The sequence below is a fragment of the Thermothelomyces heterothallicus genome (genome assembly GCF_042370625.1).
Source record: "Thermothelomyces heterothallicus CBS 202.75 unplaced genomic scaffold P884_scaffold_3, whole genome shotgun sequence".
NCBI classification, from domain to species: Eukaryota; Fungi; Ascomycota; class Sordariomycetes; order Sordariales; family Chaetomiaceae; genus Thermothelomyces; species Thermothelomyces heterothallicus.
The window spans coordinates 1252296-1271210 of record NW_027192564.1 but is presented as its reverse complement, the minus strand read 5'-3'; the positions used below and the strand labels follow the sequence as shown (position 1 = coordinate 1271210).

At 57.1% G+C, this 18915-nt stretch overlaps 5 protein-coding genes across 5 annotated transcripts; 2 read left to right on the top strand and 3 right to left on the bottom strand.

Annotated features, from left to right (window-relative positions):
* Positions 1-2500: 2500 nt before the first annotated feature.
* On the bottom strand, positions 2501-4646 carry P884DRAFT_192252 (uncharacterized protein; the record flags this gene model as incomplete). Its single annotated transcript, XM_069437660.1, has 2 exons — positions 2501-3809; positions 3973-4646. 2 exons carry the CDS (start codon positions 4644-4646, stop codon positions 2501-2503), a joined length of 1983 nt encoding a protein of 660 aa, XP_069300726.1.
* A 2203-nt stretch (positions 4647-6849) lies between these two features.
* P884DRAFT_316125 (major facilitator superfamily domain-containing protein) lies at positions 6850-9132 on the top strand (the record flags this gene model as incomplete). The annotated part of the gene is made up of 4 exons (XM_069445277.1): positions 6850-7064; positions 7244-7602; positions 7745-8069; positions 8240-9132. 4 exons carry the CDS (start codon positions 6850-6852, stop codon positions 8709-8711), a joined length of 1371 nt encoding a protein of 456 aa, XP_069300725.1. The 3' UTR covers positions 8712-9132.
* Positions 9133-9486: 354 nt separating this feature from the next.
* Positions 9487-12066, bottom strand: P884DRAFT_267291 (ferric reductase like transmembrane component-domain-containing protein; the record flags this gene model as incomplete). The annotated part of the gene is made up of 4 exons (XM_069442092.1): positions 9487-10028; positions 10107-10582; positions 10634-11344; positions 11519-12066. 4 exons carry the CDS (start codon positions 12064-12066, stop codon positions 9487-9489), a joined length of 2277 nt encoding a protein of 758 aa, XP_069300724.1.
* Positions 12067-13201: 1135 nt separating this feature from the next.
* P884DRAFT_297213 (ribonuclease E inhibitor RraA/Dimethylmenaquinone methyltransferase) lies at positions 13202-14147 on the bottom strand (the record flags this gene model as incomplete). Its single annotated transcript, XM_069444493.1, has 4 exons — positions 13202-13480; positions 13571-13741; positions 13804-13978; positions 14086-14147. The coding sequence occupies 4 exons, from the start codon at positions 14145-14147 to the stop codon at positions 13202-13204; spliced, it is 687 nt and encodes a 228-aa protein (XP_069300723.1).
* Positions 14148-16406: 2259 nt separating this feature from the next.
* Positions 16407-17934, top strand: P884DRAFT_297212 (uncharacterized protein; the record flags this gene model as incomplete). The annotated part of the gene is made up of 2 exons (XM_069444492.1): positions 16407-16532; positions 16609-17934. The coding sequence occupies 2 exons, from the start codon at positions 16407-16409 to the stop codon at positions 17932-17934; spliced, it is 1452 nt and encodes a 483-aa protein (XP_069300722.1).
* Positions 17935-18915: the final 981 nt, after the last annotated feature.

The following is an 18915-nucleotide window of genomic DNA, read 5'->3' as shown; positions in this document are numbered from 1 at the left end:
GGCCTACTAGGGTTCGTTGTCGCTAATTAAGGGATAATTGATAATTAGCATAATTAACCAAGGAACCCGCGAGCTTGTCGTGCCCTAATCATGTTCTGCCGCGTGCGCCGTCCCGCTGGTGTCGTCCGCGGCCGGGACTTATATGCTGCTTTCATCAACTGACAGTGCCCCCCGACCGTGTGGGGCAGGCTGGTGCCAATGTCGGAGCGTGAAGCTCCGTGAAACCGTCTAGGCCTTTGCGCCGCCGCCGCCGCCGTGGTTCAACAGTCTCCTGCGGTAGCGCATTCGTGGAGAATTCGGCCATCAGGCCGTTGCTATCCCCTCAAACGCCGGACCATGTAATTATGGATTCATTGTGCGGAGCATCATCACCCAAGCCATGTATGAAAACGAAAAGGGACAATACTCGTGTTTCAAGAGCTCTTTTTTACTCGACTAGTTCGTCCGGAATGCCGACGCCCAGAGCAGCAGAGAATAAAAAAAAACATCAAAACCTCAAAAACGGCCTCGGTGTTTCGCCAGTCCGCCTTGGCACCCACCCGGTCTCCGGGCATTGTATTCGGTTGTTTCGGAGTAGGTGGCTGCATCGTGACTTGTGCTTCTCGCTCGCTTCTCCACGCCAAGCATTTCACGGTGTAATTAATTAAACCTCACAAGTTTCGCGCATCTAGGAGATAATTGCGTCAAAGCCATCCCATGATCCGTAATCATGTCCTGAGTTTGGGGGCGGCTTGCTTCTCTAGTAGCAAAATGAATAGAAAATGCCTCAAGTGCTCAAAGCCCAGGGTGATAGTCACCGACGAACGACGTCTGTTTCGATATATATATATATATATATATATATATCTCCAGGTGGTGATCCCGTCCCGTCCGCATTCCGAATTGATTTGGCCATTTTGTGTTGTTCCGCGAACCTGATTCGTGGCCAGGCTGGAACCATGGCGGCCCAGAAACAGATCGCCAACGTGGTGGAGAGCCAGACCCAGCAGCCGGAGCGACGATGAGAGCCAAGACCTGTTAACTTGGACCGAAGACCAGGAGAAGACGCTGGTTCGGAGGTAATAAACAACACGTGCCGCAACACCTACACCAAAGGCTTGGGTGCCACAGCACATGGCTCGGACCAATGCGCTGACACGCCCACTAATTACCTCATTTCCCTAGGCTCGATGTCCTGGTCATGCCGTTGCTGATCCTCGGCTTCTTTGCCCTGCAGCTCGACAGAGAGAACATGTAATCCGTACGTTTGTTTAATATGACTCCAGTGTTTACCCCGTTCCGCCCCTCCTTTTCTTTTCTTTTTTTTTTTTTTTTCCTCGAATTATCAGCCCGAATCACTGCTAGCGGCAACGCCTCGACGGACAACTTCTAGGATGTGGGCATCACGCAGTTTCAGTTCAACATCGGCCAGCAGCTGCTGTCTGCCGGCATTGTCCTGCTAGAGGTAATAAGATAACAAACAATACGGTCCCTTAAAAGAGAGACCCCGGACCGAGAAAGGGGAGAAAGAAGAGAGGATACTAATTAATCAAGATGTGTTTTGTGCCGTTTAGGTTCCGAGCAACATCATCCTGTACAGGATAGGATCAGCCGTCTGGATTGGCGCGCAAATCGTAGCCTGGTGAGAGAGAGAGACATCGAGAATCCTGTCCACCAATCTGACTCTCTACTAATAATAACCGGTCATGTCTTATTCAGGGGTCTCGTCGCTACCTTCCAGGCCTTTCAGAAGGGACTGGGTCCGTATCTGGTTACCCGACTCCTGCTTGGGTAATTAAGCAATGGATGTTTCTTCTCCGGGTGGTTATCAATTAATCAATCAAGCTGGTGTGTCTTACGGCGGCGGTCTGGTGCTGACAAGATGGAAACCAGGCTCTGTGAGGCCGGCTTCATCCCCGCGGGCCGCCTCTTTACCATCACCCGTTGTGGCCGGGTCTGGGCGCCCTTATAGCCTACCATCCTGGCTGTGGTTCCCTAACGGGAGCCGGTTCTCCCTTTTGGTTCCCATACCCGTTGGTACAAGCGCGACAAGACGTCCAAGCGCTTCTCCTTTTACTTTAATTATCGGCAACACGACTTCCGCCTCATGCTCCTGCCTCGTCGCGTACGGAATGTGAGTGAGCATAGCATGACTTATTACTCCAGTGAATTATTAGGTTTCAATGGGACCACGAGGCGCTGACACCTGGTGGTGTGTGTGTGTGCGTACCTAATTAAACAACGCCGAGTCCCTCGCAACAAACAATACAAAACTCCCTCTTATGAGATGTGTGTTTGCCTTCAATGGTTTGTTGTGTATTTACCTTCCCGTGACCGATCTGATGTTTGCCGATGTTTCATTCAAGTCATCGGGTTTAATCAATCTATCAACGCCCTCTCCTTACCAATGTTCCCAGACAATACTCTCCCGGGCACATACCATGCGCTCCTTAAAAGAAAAAGAAAATGTGTCCGTGTGCACATGCGTGTGTAATGCATAATTAGTGCCATATTATGCTTCCTAGGCGATGCCGCAATAATAGTCCAAGTTGGCGAATAGTTGGGTGTAGTCGTCGCTCGAGCCCATCGTGAAGCCTTCCCACAACCCGTCCAGGCTGAACGGAGGCGGAGGGCCGCCGTCACCACCAAGAATCACGGGCGGACCAGGCTGCGGAATCACGTCCGGAATGGGGAGGGGGAACCGTCCTCCGTCGTCCATCTGGTTCGCGGGCGTCCATGAGGGTGGCACGATTTGCTGCTGCTGTTGCTGATAATGCTGGTGCTGGTGGTTGTGCTGTTGCTGCAGCCCTTGCTGCTGTTGCTCCCTCTCCTCCTCCTTCATCAAGTGAGCGCCGCTACTCCGGGTACCGCCACCACTGCCATCACCATTTTTATCATTTACCATCGGCGCCGCTCCCTGCTGGACCGGGGGGACGCGGTAGCGGTTCAGGAGGCCGACCAGGTTCCGCAGCAAATCTGCGGCGACGGGCGACTCGGTGCCGAGGGCGCCTAGGACGCGGCAAGCCTGCGCCAGCTCGTGGAACATGGCGGTCCGGTTCAGTTGGTCGTCGTCATCCTCCTCTCCATTCTCCAATCCGTTTCCCTCGGTGAATCGTCCCTTGCTGCTGCTAGCACTGCCGGTGTAGATGGCCAGGACGGTGCAGGCGGCCGAGAGGTGGCTGATGACGAGGCCGAGGCGGTGGACCGAGAGGCCAGGCGTCTTGTTGAGCACGGGGTTGTCCATAGTTGTTGTTGTCGTTGCTGTTTCTGTTGGTGCCTGGTCAACGTACAGGGAGCGTTGGATGATGTCGATCCCGAGGGAGACAACGGCGCGGGTGGACTGAAGGCAGATGTTGCGGGACCGGTTGCGGTGGAAGCCAGATCCACCATGCCGGCCGTGTTGCTGCAGGAGAAAGGGGCGGTGCAGGCGGGCGCGACGCGAGAGTAGGCCGAGCTGGAGAAGAACGAGCTGCAGGTCAAGCATGTCGGGCCTCCGGGGTGGGAGGCGGTCCTGGCGCCGGAAGAAGGCGGGCAAGTCGGATAGGGCCTGCTCGAAGAGGCGGTCGAAGGCGAAGACCTTGTTGTAATCCGAGATGTTCACGTCGGCGTCTCCCGGACTGCTGGCATCGAGAACGGCCCGGATGATCTCGCCGATGCGGATCCGCTGGAGAAAGTACGACATCTGGGTGAAGCGGTGGAGGGGCACATCCACCGAGTCGTCCAGCGTCTCCAGCTCGTCGTCGTTCACGTTCTTCGGATACCGGACGCTCATGTGGCGCAGCTGCACTGAGTACGTGCCTTCGGTCGGGCCCCCGGCGAAGCCGAGCAGCCTGTGATCTCTAAATTTAGCGTTCTATCCCCCCCAGTTTAGCTGCTTTCTTAGTTTTTTTCTCTTCTCTTTCTTTTTTTTTTTTCCCCTTCATCTTCTGCGCTGGTCCGTATTCTGTGACAGAGAGTTTCCAAAGTTGATGAAAGGGAGCAATATTCTCTTACCAGTCGGTCACGGCAATATGCCACCAGATCCTCCGCTTAAGCTCGCAGTTGATGGGGTTCTCGTCGCCGGCACGGTTCGAAGGATCTGCTTTGGTCGGGCTGTCGACGAGGTGGAGCGACAGCTCGCGCGCGGCGGCGAGGGAGCAGTTGTGCAGGAAGCGGAAACGGTGGGAGGCGCCCTCGGCAGTCTGGACCAAAAAGGAGAGCAGGGCCCAGGCCTGGACGCCCTCGAAGGTGCTGGTTCCCGGCTCTTGGGCCGTGTTGACCAAGATATCCGAGGCCCAGTCGCGCCAGATGAAGGAGGCGTCGACGGCCTCCTTGACGGCGGCGAAGTAGTTGTGACGCCCGATGTCGGGCTGCCAAAAGTAGGCGCTGACGGCGGCCAGAGCCAGGAGGAAGGCAGCCGTATGTGGCGCGAGGCGATCTCGGCGGGCGAGCCCATCGTAGAAGTCCCCGAGGAGTTTCCGTGTGGTGGGGCCATGGATGATGGGCTGGAGGGGGTAGACGTGGTCGAGGTAGTCCTGCAACAGGTTGGCAGCGGCAGATCGGGACATTATCCAGATAACGCCCGTCTCTAGCACGGAGGTGCCGAGGAATGCGAGGGGGCACCCGGCCCGGTGCGTGGCGATGCCGACCTTAAAGTTCCGGAACCGGCCTAGCGGTATGGTGGCCATATGGCCGAGCTCGGGCTCCTGAGGGCCTACTGTGGCAGCTGTCTCTGCTGTCCCTGCTGTACCTGCCGACCCTGCCGTTTCTACCGTCGTCCCTCCTGTAGAGGATAGCGTTAGCGGGGGAGTGTCATCAGAGCTGCTGGCCTGCGAAGTCTGGTCCCGCTGAATATGCCCATCCGGGCGGTACCCGTTCTGTGGGTAGTCTCCGTGGTCGCCATTGTCCTTGAAGTCCCGCTGATCCTGGTGGCTACCAAAGACAGCTTTCTCGAGAGCATGAAGCCTCCGCAGGATGGCATCAGTGGTCGACGACGGGTCAGAACTGCAAACGGTTAGCCGTGGCACGCTACGGAACTAGAAAAAAAACATAAGAAGAAGGAGGAGGAGGGGGGGGGGGGCACGGGGAGAAAGAGAAGGTGAAAACAAAAAAAAAGTTAGAGCTGAAAATAATTAAAGCTCAATAGAAAATGGAATAAAAGACCTCCACGCCACAAGTCACGAACCGTGAAATTGGAGGGAGCTTGAAACCAGAAAACAACAGCACCACCAACAATAACAACGGCCAGACCTTTGTTCGATGGCACCCCCAGCGGCATTCGGCTGGCCATGGCAGGGCAAGCCGCGGGTCACACAGCTGGAGCACGGCTGTTGGCGGTCGCACTTGAGCTTCCGCTTGCGGCACGAGTCGCACGAGGTTTGGGGTTGCCGGCGCCCGTAGAACGGGCCACCACGCTGCTGCTGCTGTCGCTGCCGGTTGGGGCCATTATTCTGCTGCTGGTGGGGATTCTGTTGGCCATTCTGCTGGGCCAGGGCATGTTCCGGCAGGGCGTGCTGCGGCTGCCCGTTCTGGGCGGGCTGTTGTTGGCTCGGCTGCCGCTGCCGGTGCTGAAGCGGTCCGAGAGATTCGTCGTCGGCCGGATCAACGGCTCTCCGTTTCATGACGAGAAAGCATTAAAACCGAAGGGAAGGGGGGATAAGAGCATGGGAGATAATTAAATAGCCGCGGAATATCCGTGGAGCCGGAAGTGGTTCACGAAGGATTCTGCGGGGTCCAAGTAATAACTAGGCAAACTGGCACACTGCAGATTGTTGAAGGGCGGAAAGAAGGGCGGTTGTCGGGGACGTGGTTTCCAAGCGGAAGGCGGTCAAGGGGTTGTTGCCATTCTCAAGGTGCGCCTGAGCGTGTTAAGAGTGTGTCCCCGCAGTGTGTTCGCGGAACATCCTCGGACGGTCCGGAGCAGGCAACGCAAAGATGCAGCCAATCACTTGGCTTAGTTCGGTCTATTAACCGAACACTTTGCCCATAATAGGTAGCTAGATCCCATGTATAGCGTGGTTGCTAAAGAATCATCAAGAAAATTGCCTAATACGGAAATATTTGTAAGATTACGGATTACTACGTATAGTCGGACTAACCGCCTTCACTCTGAAAATATTTCAACGAGCTCTGCTACCCTCCTCCCTCTCTCCGTTCCCAGCTTATGATACAAGTACTTCCCTCCTGGTTATTCTTTCCATTCTACTGAAGAGGAGGACAGGAGGACAGGTATTATTAAAAGACTCGTTCGATAATTATGCGCACTTAAGCAAGGTTAGAGACCTAGCTAGGTAATCTGATCCTCCTTCCTCCAAGGCAGCCCCGTACACAAGGCAAACCCCTCCTTCCCTGGTGCCACGCCTTCCAAAAAATATCTGTGCTATCCCGGCATGATGATCCAGATAATAATTAGCAGTTCAGCGCGCTTTGAGGTCTGCAATGCGTGCAGAGCGAGGTCGGATGATCCGCGGGTCTCCCCGGATCTTCCGCGGCCGGCGTGCATCTGCGCCAGTTGGAAGGAGAGACTGAGATTATCCAACGACAGAAGGAAGCGGAAGCGGTGCGAACCACACGAGAAACATGACATGCATGCGGTGGTACACTGCATGGGGTGTACGGGGCAGGGTTTTCAGTTAGAAAACAGGTCGATGGCTCGCGCAGTTGTCTGCGCGTTAGGGATTCTCTAGTATTAATTAATTACCCGTCTCTTGGAGAACACAAAAACACCATAATTATCGGCAATATCATCAACAACAACGCCAAAAACATTAATAACAGTGACGAGGACAACAATAACGAAGACAGCAGCAACGACAGTAACAGAAAAAGGACACCCGTTTCTTCTCGGCGTAAAATCTCTGAAACGCTACAATTCGGCGAATCACACACGACATGGCTGCAGATGCGCGGCCACATGACCACAAAGATTCGTCTCTGACCTCGACGCCTTCCGACAATGATGCCGCTGCCTTCCGGGAGAGCACCCAAGAATCTTCAATGGCCCCGGCCCCGGTTCCATTTGTGCCACCGGACGGGGGCATGCGGGCTTGGCTCACGGTAACCGGAGGATGGCTCTGCCAGTTTTGCTCATTCGGCTTCATCAATGCGTAAGAACTCGGCCTTGGTTCTTTTTTTTCTTTCCTTTTTTTTCTACTTTGTTTGTTTACACGCCTCTTTCATTATCCCATTTCCATGATGTTGCGCAGTGGACGAGCTCATCATTTGTTAGAGGGAATAAAAACGTAAAAGAAGCACAGAAATAGGACACGCTAACACGCGTCTGCAGGCTCGGGTCCTTCCAATATGTCTACGAGAAGGAGATTTTGCCCGATACGTCCTCGTCTAACATTACGTGGATCCTTACCACCAAGCTATTCCTCATGTTCTTCCTCTCCCAGCCCGTCGGCGTCGGTGTCGACATGTTCGGCGTGCGGCCCATCCTCATCCCTGCTTTTGCCTTCTGCGTCGGCGGTCTCATTGCCCTGTCCTTTGCCACCGAGTACTGGCAGATCTTTCTGGCCCAGTCTATCTGCTTTGGCCTGGGCGCCGCCGGTGCCTTCGTCCCGGGCCTGGTCGCCGCCGGCCAGTACTTCAAGAAGAGGCGGGCCCTGGCCATGGGCATCGTTATTAGCGGCAGTTCCGTCGGTACGTCCTTTTCTTTCCCTTTGCCTTCCTTTCTTTTTCGGTCCTTTCCGCAGAACTTTTATTCTTTGTCTTGTATTCTTCTGTTTTTTTTTTTTTTGTGCGTGGTATGATGATCTGACGACTCGCAACAACCGCGCTCCAGGAGGTGTCGTGTTCCCCATCATGCTTGGCCGCCTCTTTGAAGAGATCGGTTTTCGCCAAACGATGCGCTGGACGGCTCTGATGATCGGCGTCATGCTTGCCATCGCCAACCTCCTGGTAACCAGCCCAGTGCCGCCAAAGGGCCTGACCGTCCGCCGAACCCTCATTAGTCTGGAGCCCTTCAAGATGCCCACTTATCTCCTGTTTGTTTCTGGCAGCTTCCTCTTCTACTGGGGTCTCTTTGGGCCCTTTGACTACCTACCCCTCTTTGCCGAAGGGGACGAGTCGACCAAAAGAATCGCCCTCTACACAGTCTCCATCGTCAAGTACGTGTCCAAATCTTCTCACCCTTGCTCCAGCTTTCATGTTTCTTTCCTGTTTTCCTCTTTCGTCCGCTCGAAGAGAGTAGACAAAGACATATAAGAAGTATACAAGACATAATTCAGTGACTGACTAGTCTCCCTTTTTCTCTATTTCTCTCTCTGCCTCTCTTCAGTGCCGCCTCAATCCCTGGCCGGATCCTGCCCAACATGTACTCGGACCGGGTGGGCTCGTCGCTGCGCACCATCTCGCTGTGCGGCCTGCTGGCCGGCATCTCGGTGCTCGTCATCTGGCTGCCCATCAACTACCGCCACTCTCTCGCGGGCCTGATCATCTTCGCCCTCGCCTTCGGGGTCACGTCGGGCGCCTTTGTCTCCCTCATGACCCCGGCCATGATTGAGGTCGCCGGCGGCGACACCACCAACCTCGGCGCCATGATCGGCACCTTCTTCGCCATCATTGCCATCGCCAGCCTGACCGGCCTCCCTACCCAGACCGCGATCGCTGGCGGCCACGGTGGCGGCGGTGACACCGACTTGATGGGCCTCATCGTCTTCTGCGGCGTCGTCATGCTTGCCGGCACCGCGCTCGTCTACACTGCCTCCATCTTGAGCGCCAGGAACAAGAGGAGGACCGCCGACAAGTAGGCCGTCGAGGCAAATACAAACGGCCACATAGCGAGCGGGGACGCAAAGGCCTAATTAGATCCTGTACGCCTGCCTTACTACAAATATCCCCGAGTTCTATACCCGCGCGCACGTGTGCGTCTGAAGACAGAGGAAGAGCATACTTTGGAGGAGAGGGAGAAGGGATTGAGGAGCATGGTATTGCGCGGAGGTGGCACTGTATAATCGCGTTTATCATTTTGCTCATATTTTCCGCTTCCCCGCTCTCATATCTAACTACAAGTGATAATAGACTGATCATTTGATTGCGTGTTGGCGTCTTGCGACAATAAGTTAGGACTCTCAAAACACATCGAGAAGATTCGCATCAGCTCCCCGAATAGTCTGATTCTGAAAGCATGCATTGTGGGCTATGTATAACCCATACTGTAAGTTGCCATTATATCATTTAAAATATGTCCCAGATAACCACGGGGATTGACCGAGGGGACTTGTCCACCGGAGGATCCAAGCAGCTCAGAGCTCGGCAATGGAGGATGAGAGGCCTTCTCTCGTCCTCCGGAATATGAATATTCGGAGCCTAATTAATTAATGATCCCACTTGACATCCGCCCGCTTATTTCGCTATGTTGGCTGTTCAAGAACGCAGGGCTTGCAAGTCGAGGGATTGAGTAGGGGGGGAGAAAGGGGGGGGGGAAGATGGGTTGGGTTGCATGTTAATTATTAATTATCTGATTTTCTCCTGATCTTTTTTTTGTTGTTCTTTTCTCTTCTCTTCTCTGTTGCCTGCCTCCTCCTACCAAGAATACGCATCCACCTCGAGCTCGAGGACGACGCCGCGCGGGGCCTCGCGCCGGCCGATGTCGGCCACGACGGCGCGGACGTCGTCGCAGAGCCCGCCGGGCCCGCACGCGACGACGCCGATGCGCCGCCACCCGGCGCGCACCTCGGCCTCGACGAGCTCGCGCACGTCGAACCGCCGCCCCACGCGCACCTCGCGGTCCGCCGCTCCCGCCCCCCGCGTCTCGATCGCCGGCCTCAGCGCCTCGACCAACCGCTCGCCTCCGCCGTGGTCGGACCCGGCCCGCACGCTCCAGCACAGCCGCGCGTTCGGGTGGCGCGAGGTGGCCCACCACGGCAGCACCCCCGTGATGCCGATCCCGCCCGCGACGAGCAGCACGCGGTCGCACCGCAGCACCGCCCCCGTCCGGTTGTTGGGGTACGGCCCGTCCAGCAGCACCGGCAGGGACGCGTGGGCGCGGAGCCGGCGGGTGAGCCCGGCGGATTTGCGGATGAAGAATGTGACGCCGGCTTGCGTGCGGGTTGGGGTCTCTGATTCTGTTGTTGTTGTTGTTGTGGTGGTGGTGGTGGTGGTGGTTGTTGTGGTTGCTGCGGCTGTTGCCTTGTTTGCTGAACGGTGGTTGTTAGTGTGGTTAATATTGTTGGCGGTAGAGGTAGTGGTATTAGTGGTAGTGGTGATGTTGCCCTTTTCCGGATCGCCGGCCTTCTCTGGATCGTCTGGCTCCGCGTCTGACGGAGCGGACGCGGCGCTGCCGTGACTCTCCGCAGCGGCGGCGGCGGCGGGAGCCCGGGAGAGGATGGAGGTGGGGAGGAGGGAGAACGGGTGGTTCTCCCACGGCCGGAGCGGGCTGAGAGTCGGGAAGTAGACGTAGGCGTGCCGACCCGGCGCGGAGCCCCAGCGGACACCCTCGATATCGACGCGGACGTAGTCCTGGCCGACCTCAGTCACCCGGGCGCGGCGCACGCCCGTCTTGAGGACTCGCAGCAGGCGGATGAGGCGGTCGAAGAACCAGACCGCGCACGCCGCGTATATCCTGAGCGCCGCCTCGTTGTGAGTAATCGTTATCACATTCTGAACTGGGGTCGCACAGCTAACCAATGGTTTGGGCAGCTTGTAAGGGAGGGAGAGAGAGGACACATACCACTGCTCGTAGCCAAACATCCTCATGAACCTCAGCTCGACGTGATACCAACAGCCGACGATGACGAAGACGGCGAGAAGCACGTGGGAGACGAGGAAGATCTCGTAGGACCAGCGGCGCACGTACAGGCCGCTGGCGACGAGCATGACGCTGGCGGCGACGGTGGCGACGGCGCCCCAGACCCACCAGGGCTTGCTCGTCTCGCCCTGGTAGAGGCCGGTGCGGTCGTAGAGGACGAGGGCGAGGAGGGAGTGCAGCAGGGCCTGGAGGGCGAAGAGGCGGGCGACCCAGCGGTGCAGCAGCACGTAGGTCGCGTGGGACCAGTCGCTCAGCCAGAGCAGCACGTTGTTGCGGCCGGCCAGCAGGAGGGCGAGCGGCAGCAGGGCGAAGGCCAGCACGCCCGTGCGGTACATGACCCAGACCATGACCTCCTGGTACCGGTCGGCGTACCAGGCGCTCGGCTGGAAGGAGCGGTACGACACGGCCGTCAGCACAACGTTGAGCACCAGCAGCACCGCCACGTACAGCGCCTGCCCCACGGTCGGGGGGTTGCCCAGGTGGTAGGGCAGCGGCCGCACCTGGCGCCCGCCCCAGATGGCCGGGTAGACGGCGTAGGGCTTCAGGCGGTCGAGAAGGCGGTTCATGTAGGGGAGGTAGCGGAGGGAGGTGAACAGAATCGGGGTGCCGAAACCGACGAGGACGATGGCGATGCTTTGCGTGTTGCGCGAGAGAGAGGTGGTTAGCAGACAGCCACCGAGACCAAAAAAATAACCAGGGAGTATAGAAGAAGGAAAAGTAGATTTTTTTTCTTTTTCTTTTTTAAAAAAAAGGGGGGGAGGGGGGAGGAGGGGGCGAAAAGGGGGCGAAAAAGGGGGGGGGACCTACCCGTATCTCTCATGCATCGTCTCGACAAACTCCATGGTGGTCATGGTCCCATACTGGATCGTCCAGGCGTCCTCGGGCACTAGCGCGGTGGCGTTGAGCGTGTCGCCGTCGGCGATTTCCTTGGTCGGGGGGCGGTCGGAGACGTTGGCGAGGGCGGCGCCGTAGGTCCATTCGGGGGCGACGGCCGGGTCTGCGGTGGCCTGCTCGGCCCAGAACTTCTCCAGGTCCCAGGCGGGTACGGCGGCGTCACCGGTGCACCTGGTGTGCATGCACCAGGCCAGCGTCGTCAGGTAGGCCCGGTCCCCGGCCCGGCAGGCCGGCGACGTCGTCACCATACTCGACATGTCCATGTCCATCTCCGAGTCGTCGCCCCCCGCGTGATGATGGTGGTGGGTCGAGCACGACAAGGGGAAGGTCGAGAGGGCGTTCACACAGGCGTATCCGCACGCCGGGTAGTACATTTGCTGGCCGAGGCCGATCAGGGCGACGGCGGTCCATGGCAGGATGCTCAGCAGCATCAACAGTCCGGAGAAGGGGTGCGGCCTCATGGTGATCATGTCAGCTCAGCGAGCTGTTGGGCGTCCCATGCAGATCGTCGTCTCTTCGAGTAAAACGAAAGAACAGGTATAAGGGGGAAGCCGAGAGACAACCAGGCGGAGCGAAAGAGGGGGGGGGGGGGAACATGGCCGAGTCTCTTGTACACATTCCTTATGTACACTACGGCCGCCGGGTGTGCGGCGGTTTCCCAACAGCATTGTGCGCGGGAATGAGCAAGTTTACTCTGGGGGTGTCATTGATGTGCCCAATGAGGTAGGGGGACGTCTGGGATCCGAGCCGGAACCCGAATAGGGAGCTCTCGGTTGAATCCAAATGAGCAAGTTTCGACGAAATCCAGGGTTTGGGGAAACAGCCCCCCGATATTAAAAATAAAATGCCACCCAACCACGCCTCGTGGTTCCGGGAATCTGATTTGCCGTCTTCCTGGCCGTGTCTGAAATGCGAAGAATTATGGTGTAATATCCTCTTTCGCAACCAAGGTATGCCGTACGTATCGGCACGTTCACAAGCTTGGTTTCCATCTTGGCGGCGGCTGCGTGGATTCGGCTGTCCATGTGCAGCGGCTCGCACCGTAGTATGATATAATGAACCCGAACGCATGTAACTCTGTTTTTGTGACATGGCGGGATAATATGGGCAGAATTTCATGGTATTTTTTTTTTTTTCGCATGCAGTAGTGAGGACACCGAACCAGTCCCGGCATCGGTACACGGCAGGTAATTAATAAGCACTCAAATGCCTTATGTATGTACATACATACCTGCAAACACGAGGGAATTTAAAAAACGCGAGACGGCCCTGCATTGAATATCGTTCGTCAGCCGCATACGTTCCTCTCATTCTTATCATTGCGGCGACGGGGTAGAGTACCCGGTCATTAAAAGCCCACCTTGCCGTTGTAGTTAATTAAGACTTAATTAGCCAACTGAGGGTGAGTCTCTAGATTGATATGTTCTTTGTTACGGCCGGGACCGTCATCAGATAATGTGAAAGCGGCCGCCTTCCAAATGGGTTGGAGAATTTTCTTTTTTTTTAAAAAAAGGCTGAAAGGTCGTAGAATGGCGCGTGTCTAATTCTCTTATTACTCTTGACAGGGAACGATTAATATTTGACCTCGCGTGCCGTTCAAGATCTGAACTTCTTGCTGGCCTCGGTAAAGGTCATACCCCGCTGAATCTCCACGGCCATCTTGGAATCCGCCTCGACCTGCTTGGCCATGAGCGGCAATGCCTGCTCGGCAAGCCCCCTCGGGAGGACGACCACCCCGTTCACATCGCCAACAAGATAATCCCCGGGGTTGATGACAATGTCCTGCCCGTCGTTGCTGACTCTGACCGGCTCGTTGACTGCGACAACCTTTAGCAGCGAGCCAGGCGGCGTGGTACCTACGTCTCGCGCAAAGATCTGTTCCCTGAGCTTTCAGTCTCCTGCCTCGTTTTGTTTTTGCCTTGGCTCGTTATCCGCGATGCGCAGCGGGAGAAGACGGCTACTCACCGGGTAGTTAAGGTCTTTCTGCTCCTGCAGGTCGCGGAAGCGGCCGTCAATGACAGAACCCACGGCACCGCTGGCCTTGGCCCGGGTGCTCATCAGGCCACCGTAGAGAGCGTTGGAGGTTGCGCGGGTGGATGTCACGAACACCACCGCACCGGCCGGTACCGAGTCAATCTGCCTGGCGTCTTTAGCCACCTCTTCGCTCCAAAGACGGCGTGTGACCGGGCGAGGCTCACGTAGTGACTGGGCCACTTGGGTCTCTCGTCGTCCTTGGGTGCGTACTGCACCGTGTACGCCGGTCCGACAATCTTGGTCGGCCCGTCTTGGCGCTGGGGTGACCACATGGTGATGCCGGGCAGAAAGCCGCCATTGGGATGGTTCAGCTTGACGAGAGCGTCCGAGACATCACATCTGTTTGAGACGCCCGTGAGCACACCGACACGGACAAGATGATATTTTTTATTAAAAAATAAATATTTTGAAGAAGAAAGAAATGATGCAGGGAGGTGCGAACCCACGTTGTGTACTCCTGCAGTGCCTTCACAATGGGGTCCTCGTCGCCCGATGTGTTCGCAGCCATCGTGGGCGCTCTAGAACTGAGTGAGCGTGCGGATGACGACAGCCGAGGTCCGATCTCCGGTTGGCCGGCGGGGATGCTAATCGAACGGGAAGGAGGAGAGGACCAACAAGCGTGGGCGAGTCCCAAGGAAGTTCGTAGTCGCCCTTTCACTGGAAACTTTGAAGGTGTAATAAGCCCAACGGAATGTTCAAGGTGACGTATTGCACGCATGTCGAGCGATGACTTGGCGAATGAGCGAGGTTCGGGCCGTCTCATGCCGGGGAATATGGAGTTGTGCCCCAGGTCTACTATTAGTAGTCCATCAACTCGGGCATGTGGGTGTGGGGCCGCTAGGCCGATCCGATCCGTCCCGGGCTCCGGCTTTGGCCGGGATTAAGCTGTCCACTCCGGCAGTCGGAAACGCTAATAGTGTATGATGTAAGGTACTATAGTAATCCGTATATATATGATCTTTTGGGGATTTCCTCGTACACTACGGAGTAGTGTGCACATCCCTACTATGGTACGGATAGCATGCTGTGATTCGTACAGACCGTCCGTCTTCACTTGTAGGTATTTACCGTAGTGTCTGTCGGTAGGGCCGATCTGTGTGCGAATCACATCCTTTTTTTTTCGCGCCTCGCTAAAGCACCAGCCGAATACGTGCTGACCGTATTGTAATCTGGACTCCGTCAAAGAGCGCAACAATCGTCGATCTTAGTGGTTTGTCGACGGTTAGCACTGCAAGGCGTGACCAGCGATTGGATGGGAACCGAGCGGCGCAACCCAGTAACGGTCGATGCAACTCCCTGGCCGAGATTGAACTTGCTTAGATTGATGCTGTGGTCTCGGATTGGCCTGCTAGCTGATGATTGCTCAAGTGAAGGATGGTGTTTGTTGCAAACTTGTAGCTGCCCGTATCTAGGACGGACGATAAAAAAAAAATGTCTGCATCCCTGATTTTGTTTTGTCGAGGGATACTGGTTCTGTTGTTTCGCTTTTCGCTGCAAGCCAGATGCAAGGGAGGGACCGTGAAACAAACCTTGAACATTTTCAAAGCTCACCGGTGTGGCGCGAAAATCAGGTAATGTACATATACATACGTTCGAGATATAGGCATAATTAATGTCCTCAGTTCTGAAGTATTTCGTACTGCCACGCAGAGGCCACAGCTGGGAGGCGGTCGTTTCATCTGTCGCCCAGCCACAAAGAGCGCCGCTGATCTTGCAGCACCCGCAAGCGCGCTTGTCGCGGACAAGGTAGACTTATGAACGAGTCGAACAAGGGTTCGAGGTACGCAGCCCCGAATTGGGTTGCTGAATAAATCCAACTCAAGATATCCTGCCAACAGGACGAGACATATGCGAAGGGCCGACGAAGAGTGCCAGAGAGTGCGGTGGAAGTCGGAGTGCAATGCATTGTGTAGAGGTATAACAAGCGCTAAATAATAAGATCCGTACTGTTGTTCACTATGGAGAAACAGCAGATCGGGCCCGCTCGCTGAAAAAGCGGAAAGTGCAAGGGGCTTTATGGACTCCACCCTAATGGAGCTTCTGTGGGCTCGCCAATTCATCGGACAGCGAACGCTCATTGCTAGGTGCCCTTCTCGCTGCTAGCCGAGTCCCACGATGCACTACTCCGGCCCCTGGTGTTTGGTCCAGATGGCCAGCCTTACCACTCAGATGAAGCCCGACCTTGGCACCTGCAGCAGTGCCTCGACCGCGCAGGTCCCTCACAGCCAAAAAAGACCAGCCAATTACCGCTGCCGCGGCCCGGCTGACGTCCTCTCTCGATTCGGTCAACGACGAGTAGTATTCCGTACATCCTCCCATAACCTTGCCAAACCTCCGCCCTCAACAATGCCATCTGCTCGCACTGTCGACAGCCCACGGCGATCTTGAGTTTATGGTTTATTTTCCTTATCTACGACTGATTTGGGTGGCGATCACCAAACACGACATACGAAAGTAACGTCTCTGACGGATCCATTCAGCGGAGAAGAAGAGAAAGGGGGAAAAAAAAAAAAAAAAATAAGCCACCGAAAAACCCCTCCCCCAGGCTCAGCCCCAATCTCACCCTTAGGTACTGCCCGAGCCCCAAACTCACGGAAAACTCTGGTACATCACAGTATCGCGGGTCGGCAACACGTTCGTCCGTTTCCCCCGCGGGGAAGTCCACGATGCGGACGCGGCCTTACCTGAGGTAGCCGGGTAGACAGCTTTCCTCGACCGACGGCGTAATACCGACGCGGCTTTCCTGCTGCCCTCGTCTCTCGTCGCCATGGCCCCGCACTCTTTCGTCGAGGCTGTGTTGCCTCGGGTATTAGTAGGCGGCGATAGACTGAGCGACCCGACCTCGATGCTAGAGAGCCGTGATGATGGGAAGAGCGCTTCGGGGCACAACCGGGTACGTCAGAACCACGTCGGCCTCGGTCGGCACCGCTGCCGCCGGACTGCGCACTGATGGATCTACTCCTACCCAGCCTCAAAAGATTGTGATCTTTGCCCTGGCCGCCATCCTCACCGTCATTATCCTCTTCTTCGTCCTGCGGCATCTCTACGTCCGATATGTCCTGGAACGGCACGCGTACCACAAAGCAGGCCGTGATGATGACGAACGGCACCACCGCCATTACCCGACCACCAGCCAGGCCAACCTCGAATACGCCCTTTCCGACTCCCACGCGCAACCAGACATCAACAACAACAACAACAATAATAACAACAACCCTGCCGCCGGCGTCGACCGCAGCACCTCAATCCGCAGCGTCATGACGCTGCCCGTCTACCGGCCCAAGCCGAGCGAGAACGAGCTGGTGCTCGGGCGCGAGGGCGAGCGCGACGGCATCGACGTGGTGGTGGAGATGCAGACGGCCGAGGAGGAGGAGGCGCTGCGGGACGAGGAGATGGAGGCGATGTACCGGATCCGGGCGGCGCGGCGGCGGCAGCTGGAGGAGCGGGAGGCGCGGCGAGAGGCGCGGCGGCGGGCGCGCGAGGCCAACGACGAGGCGGCGCTGCGGCAGCTGCGCGAGGAGGCGCGCGCCTCGGCCGAGCGCGGCAACTCCGAGATCGAGGAGCTGCGCGACGAGCACGAGCGCATCCGCGCCGCCGCCCGCCAGCGCGCCGTCAGCAGCGTCTCGTACGCCGACGTCGGCATCGCCCGCGCCGACGGCACCCGCGTCCGCGCCAACAGCGCCGAGAGCACCGAGCGCGTCGGCCTGCTCTCCGACGCCGCCAGCATCGCCGCCGACAGCCTCTTCCGCCGCCGCGACCGCAGCGCCAGCGCCACCCTGAGCATAGACACCTCGCTGACCGCCCACGGCCGGCCCGAATCCCCCGGCCTGAGCACGGGCGGGTACAGCTTGGGCGGGCAGACGTCGAGGTCCAGGGCGAGCTCAGCCGGGACGACGGCGCCGAGGATCCCGACCCCGAGCCCCGGGATCCCGACCCCGCGGGCCGGGTCGCCGCCCGAGATCATCGAGCCGGGGGACGTGGGCGACATGGGGATGCCGCCCCCGCCGGGGTACGACGAGGTCAGCCTGGGCGAGCTCACGCCGCTGCACTCGCGCCGCCAGTCGGACGCGCCGCGGCCGGCCAGCCCCTACCCGGACCCGCCCCCGGAATACCCGGGCCAGGGGCCGGCCGAGAGGAGGATGAACCGCCTGTCGGCGCGCATGGAGGAGCTGGCCGCCCAGCAGACTCAGGCGCAGGCCGATGAGAGCGCTGCTGGTGCTGCTGCCGCGGAGGGGACGACGAGGCCGAACCAGGTGCCGCAGATCGTGATAGATCCGTCCGGCGCGAGGCCTTGATCTTTTAGCTTAGCTTAGCAACAGCATATACCGACCGCGTCGTGTGAGTTCATACACCGCACATCCTAATGGAACCATGAGCCCGGGGAGAGAGAGAGAGGGGCTGTCATTGGGGGAGGTTGGAGCAAGGACGGCGTGCCGAAAGAGTAGCAGGGTAGGGCGACCAAAAATTGGGCGATTGGATACTCTGGAACGGTGACAAGGCACGGGGATTTATCTTGTACATACACCACATACCTTCCTTACCTTGTTCTGCTTGCTGCGGAGTCTTGGGGCGTCGGATTTGGGCTTGGTTTAGGCTGGCCAGGTTCGGCTTCAAAGTTCTAATGTGTCTTACTACATAGAGAGGGGCGGGTTTGCATTACCACAATTGCCTATATACCTTGACTCAATTTTGGAGTAGGAAGTGACCGACATAAGTCCCTATCTATCTTCTCAATGCCCCTTGCCAGACCAGGGTCGGCGACATCCCACTGTGTGAGGCCCGCCTGGCTTTGCTTACCTACGGACACCTACGCTGCTGCAAACACAAGTGGCACGCTTTTCAGCGAAGGAAAACAGAGTGCATTATCTACATATGGCATTTTCCGTACAGAGGTAAGCGTACCTCTGCTGACCGCACAAGACGTCGTCATCATGGTCTCTGGTCCGTCGGTATCTCAGCAAAGGCTCTTCTCTGCGTGTTGTTCTAGGGAGGAGTGTAACTTGCAGTAAGCAATCGGACCCATATCATGGATTAGTAAACAAGCATTACTAAACAAGAAAAAAAAAGGTCAAAACGACGAGGGTATTGGCGAAAGTTCATCCAAATGCGGTGGGGCAGGGCGCCGATAGTATAATCCGTCATCCGTACATTCTACGGATTGCTTTTCTGTCGAGTTTTGCAACGCCGTTCGGCAGGTGGAACCCCTTACCCGTCCGTCATTTTGTCAAGTCCCGAGGCCCCCTTCGATAACTAATCCCCAACAAGCGCCCGGCCTC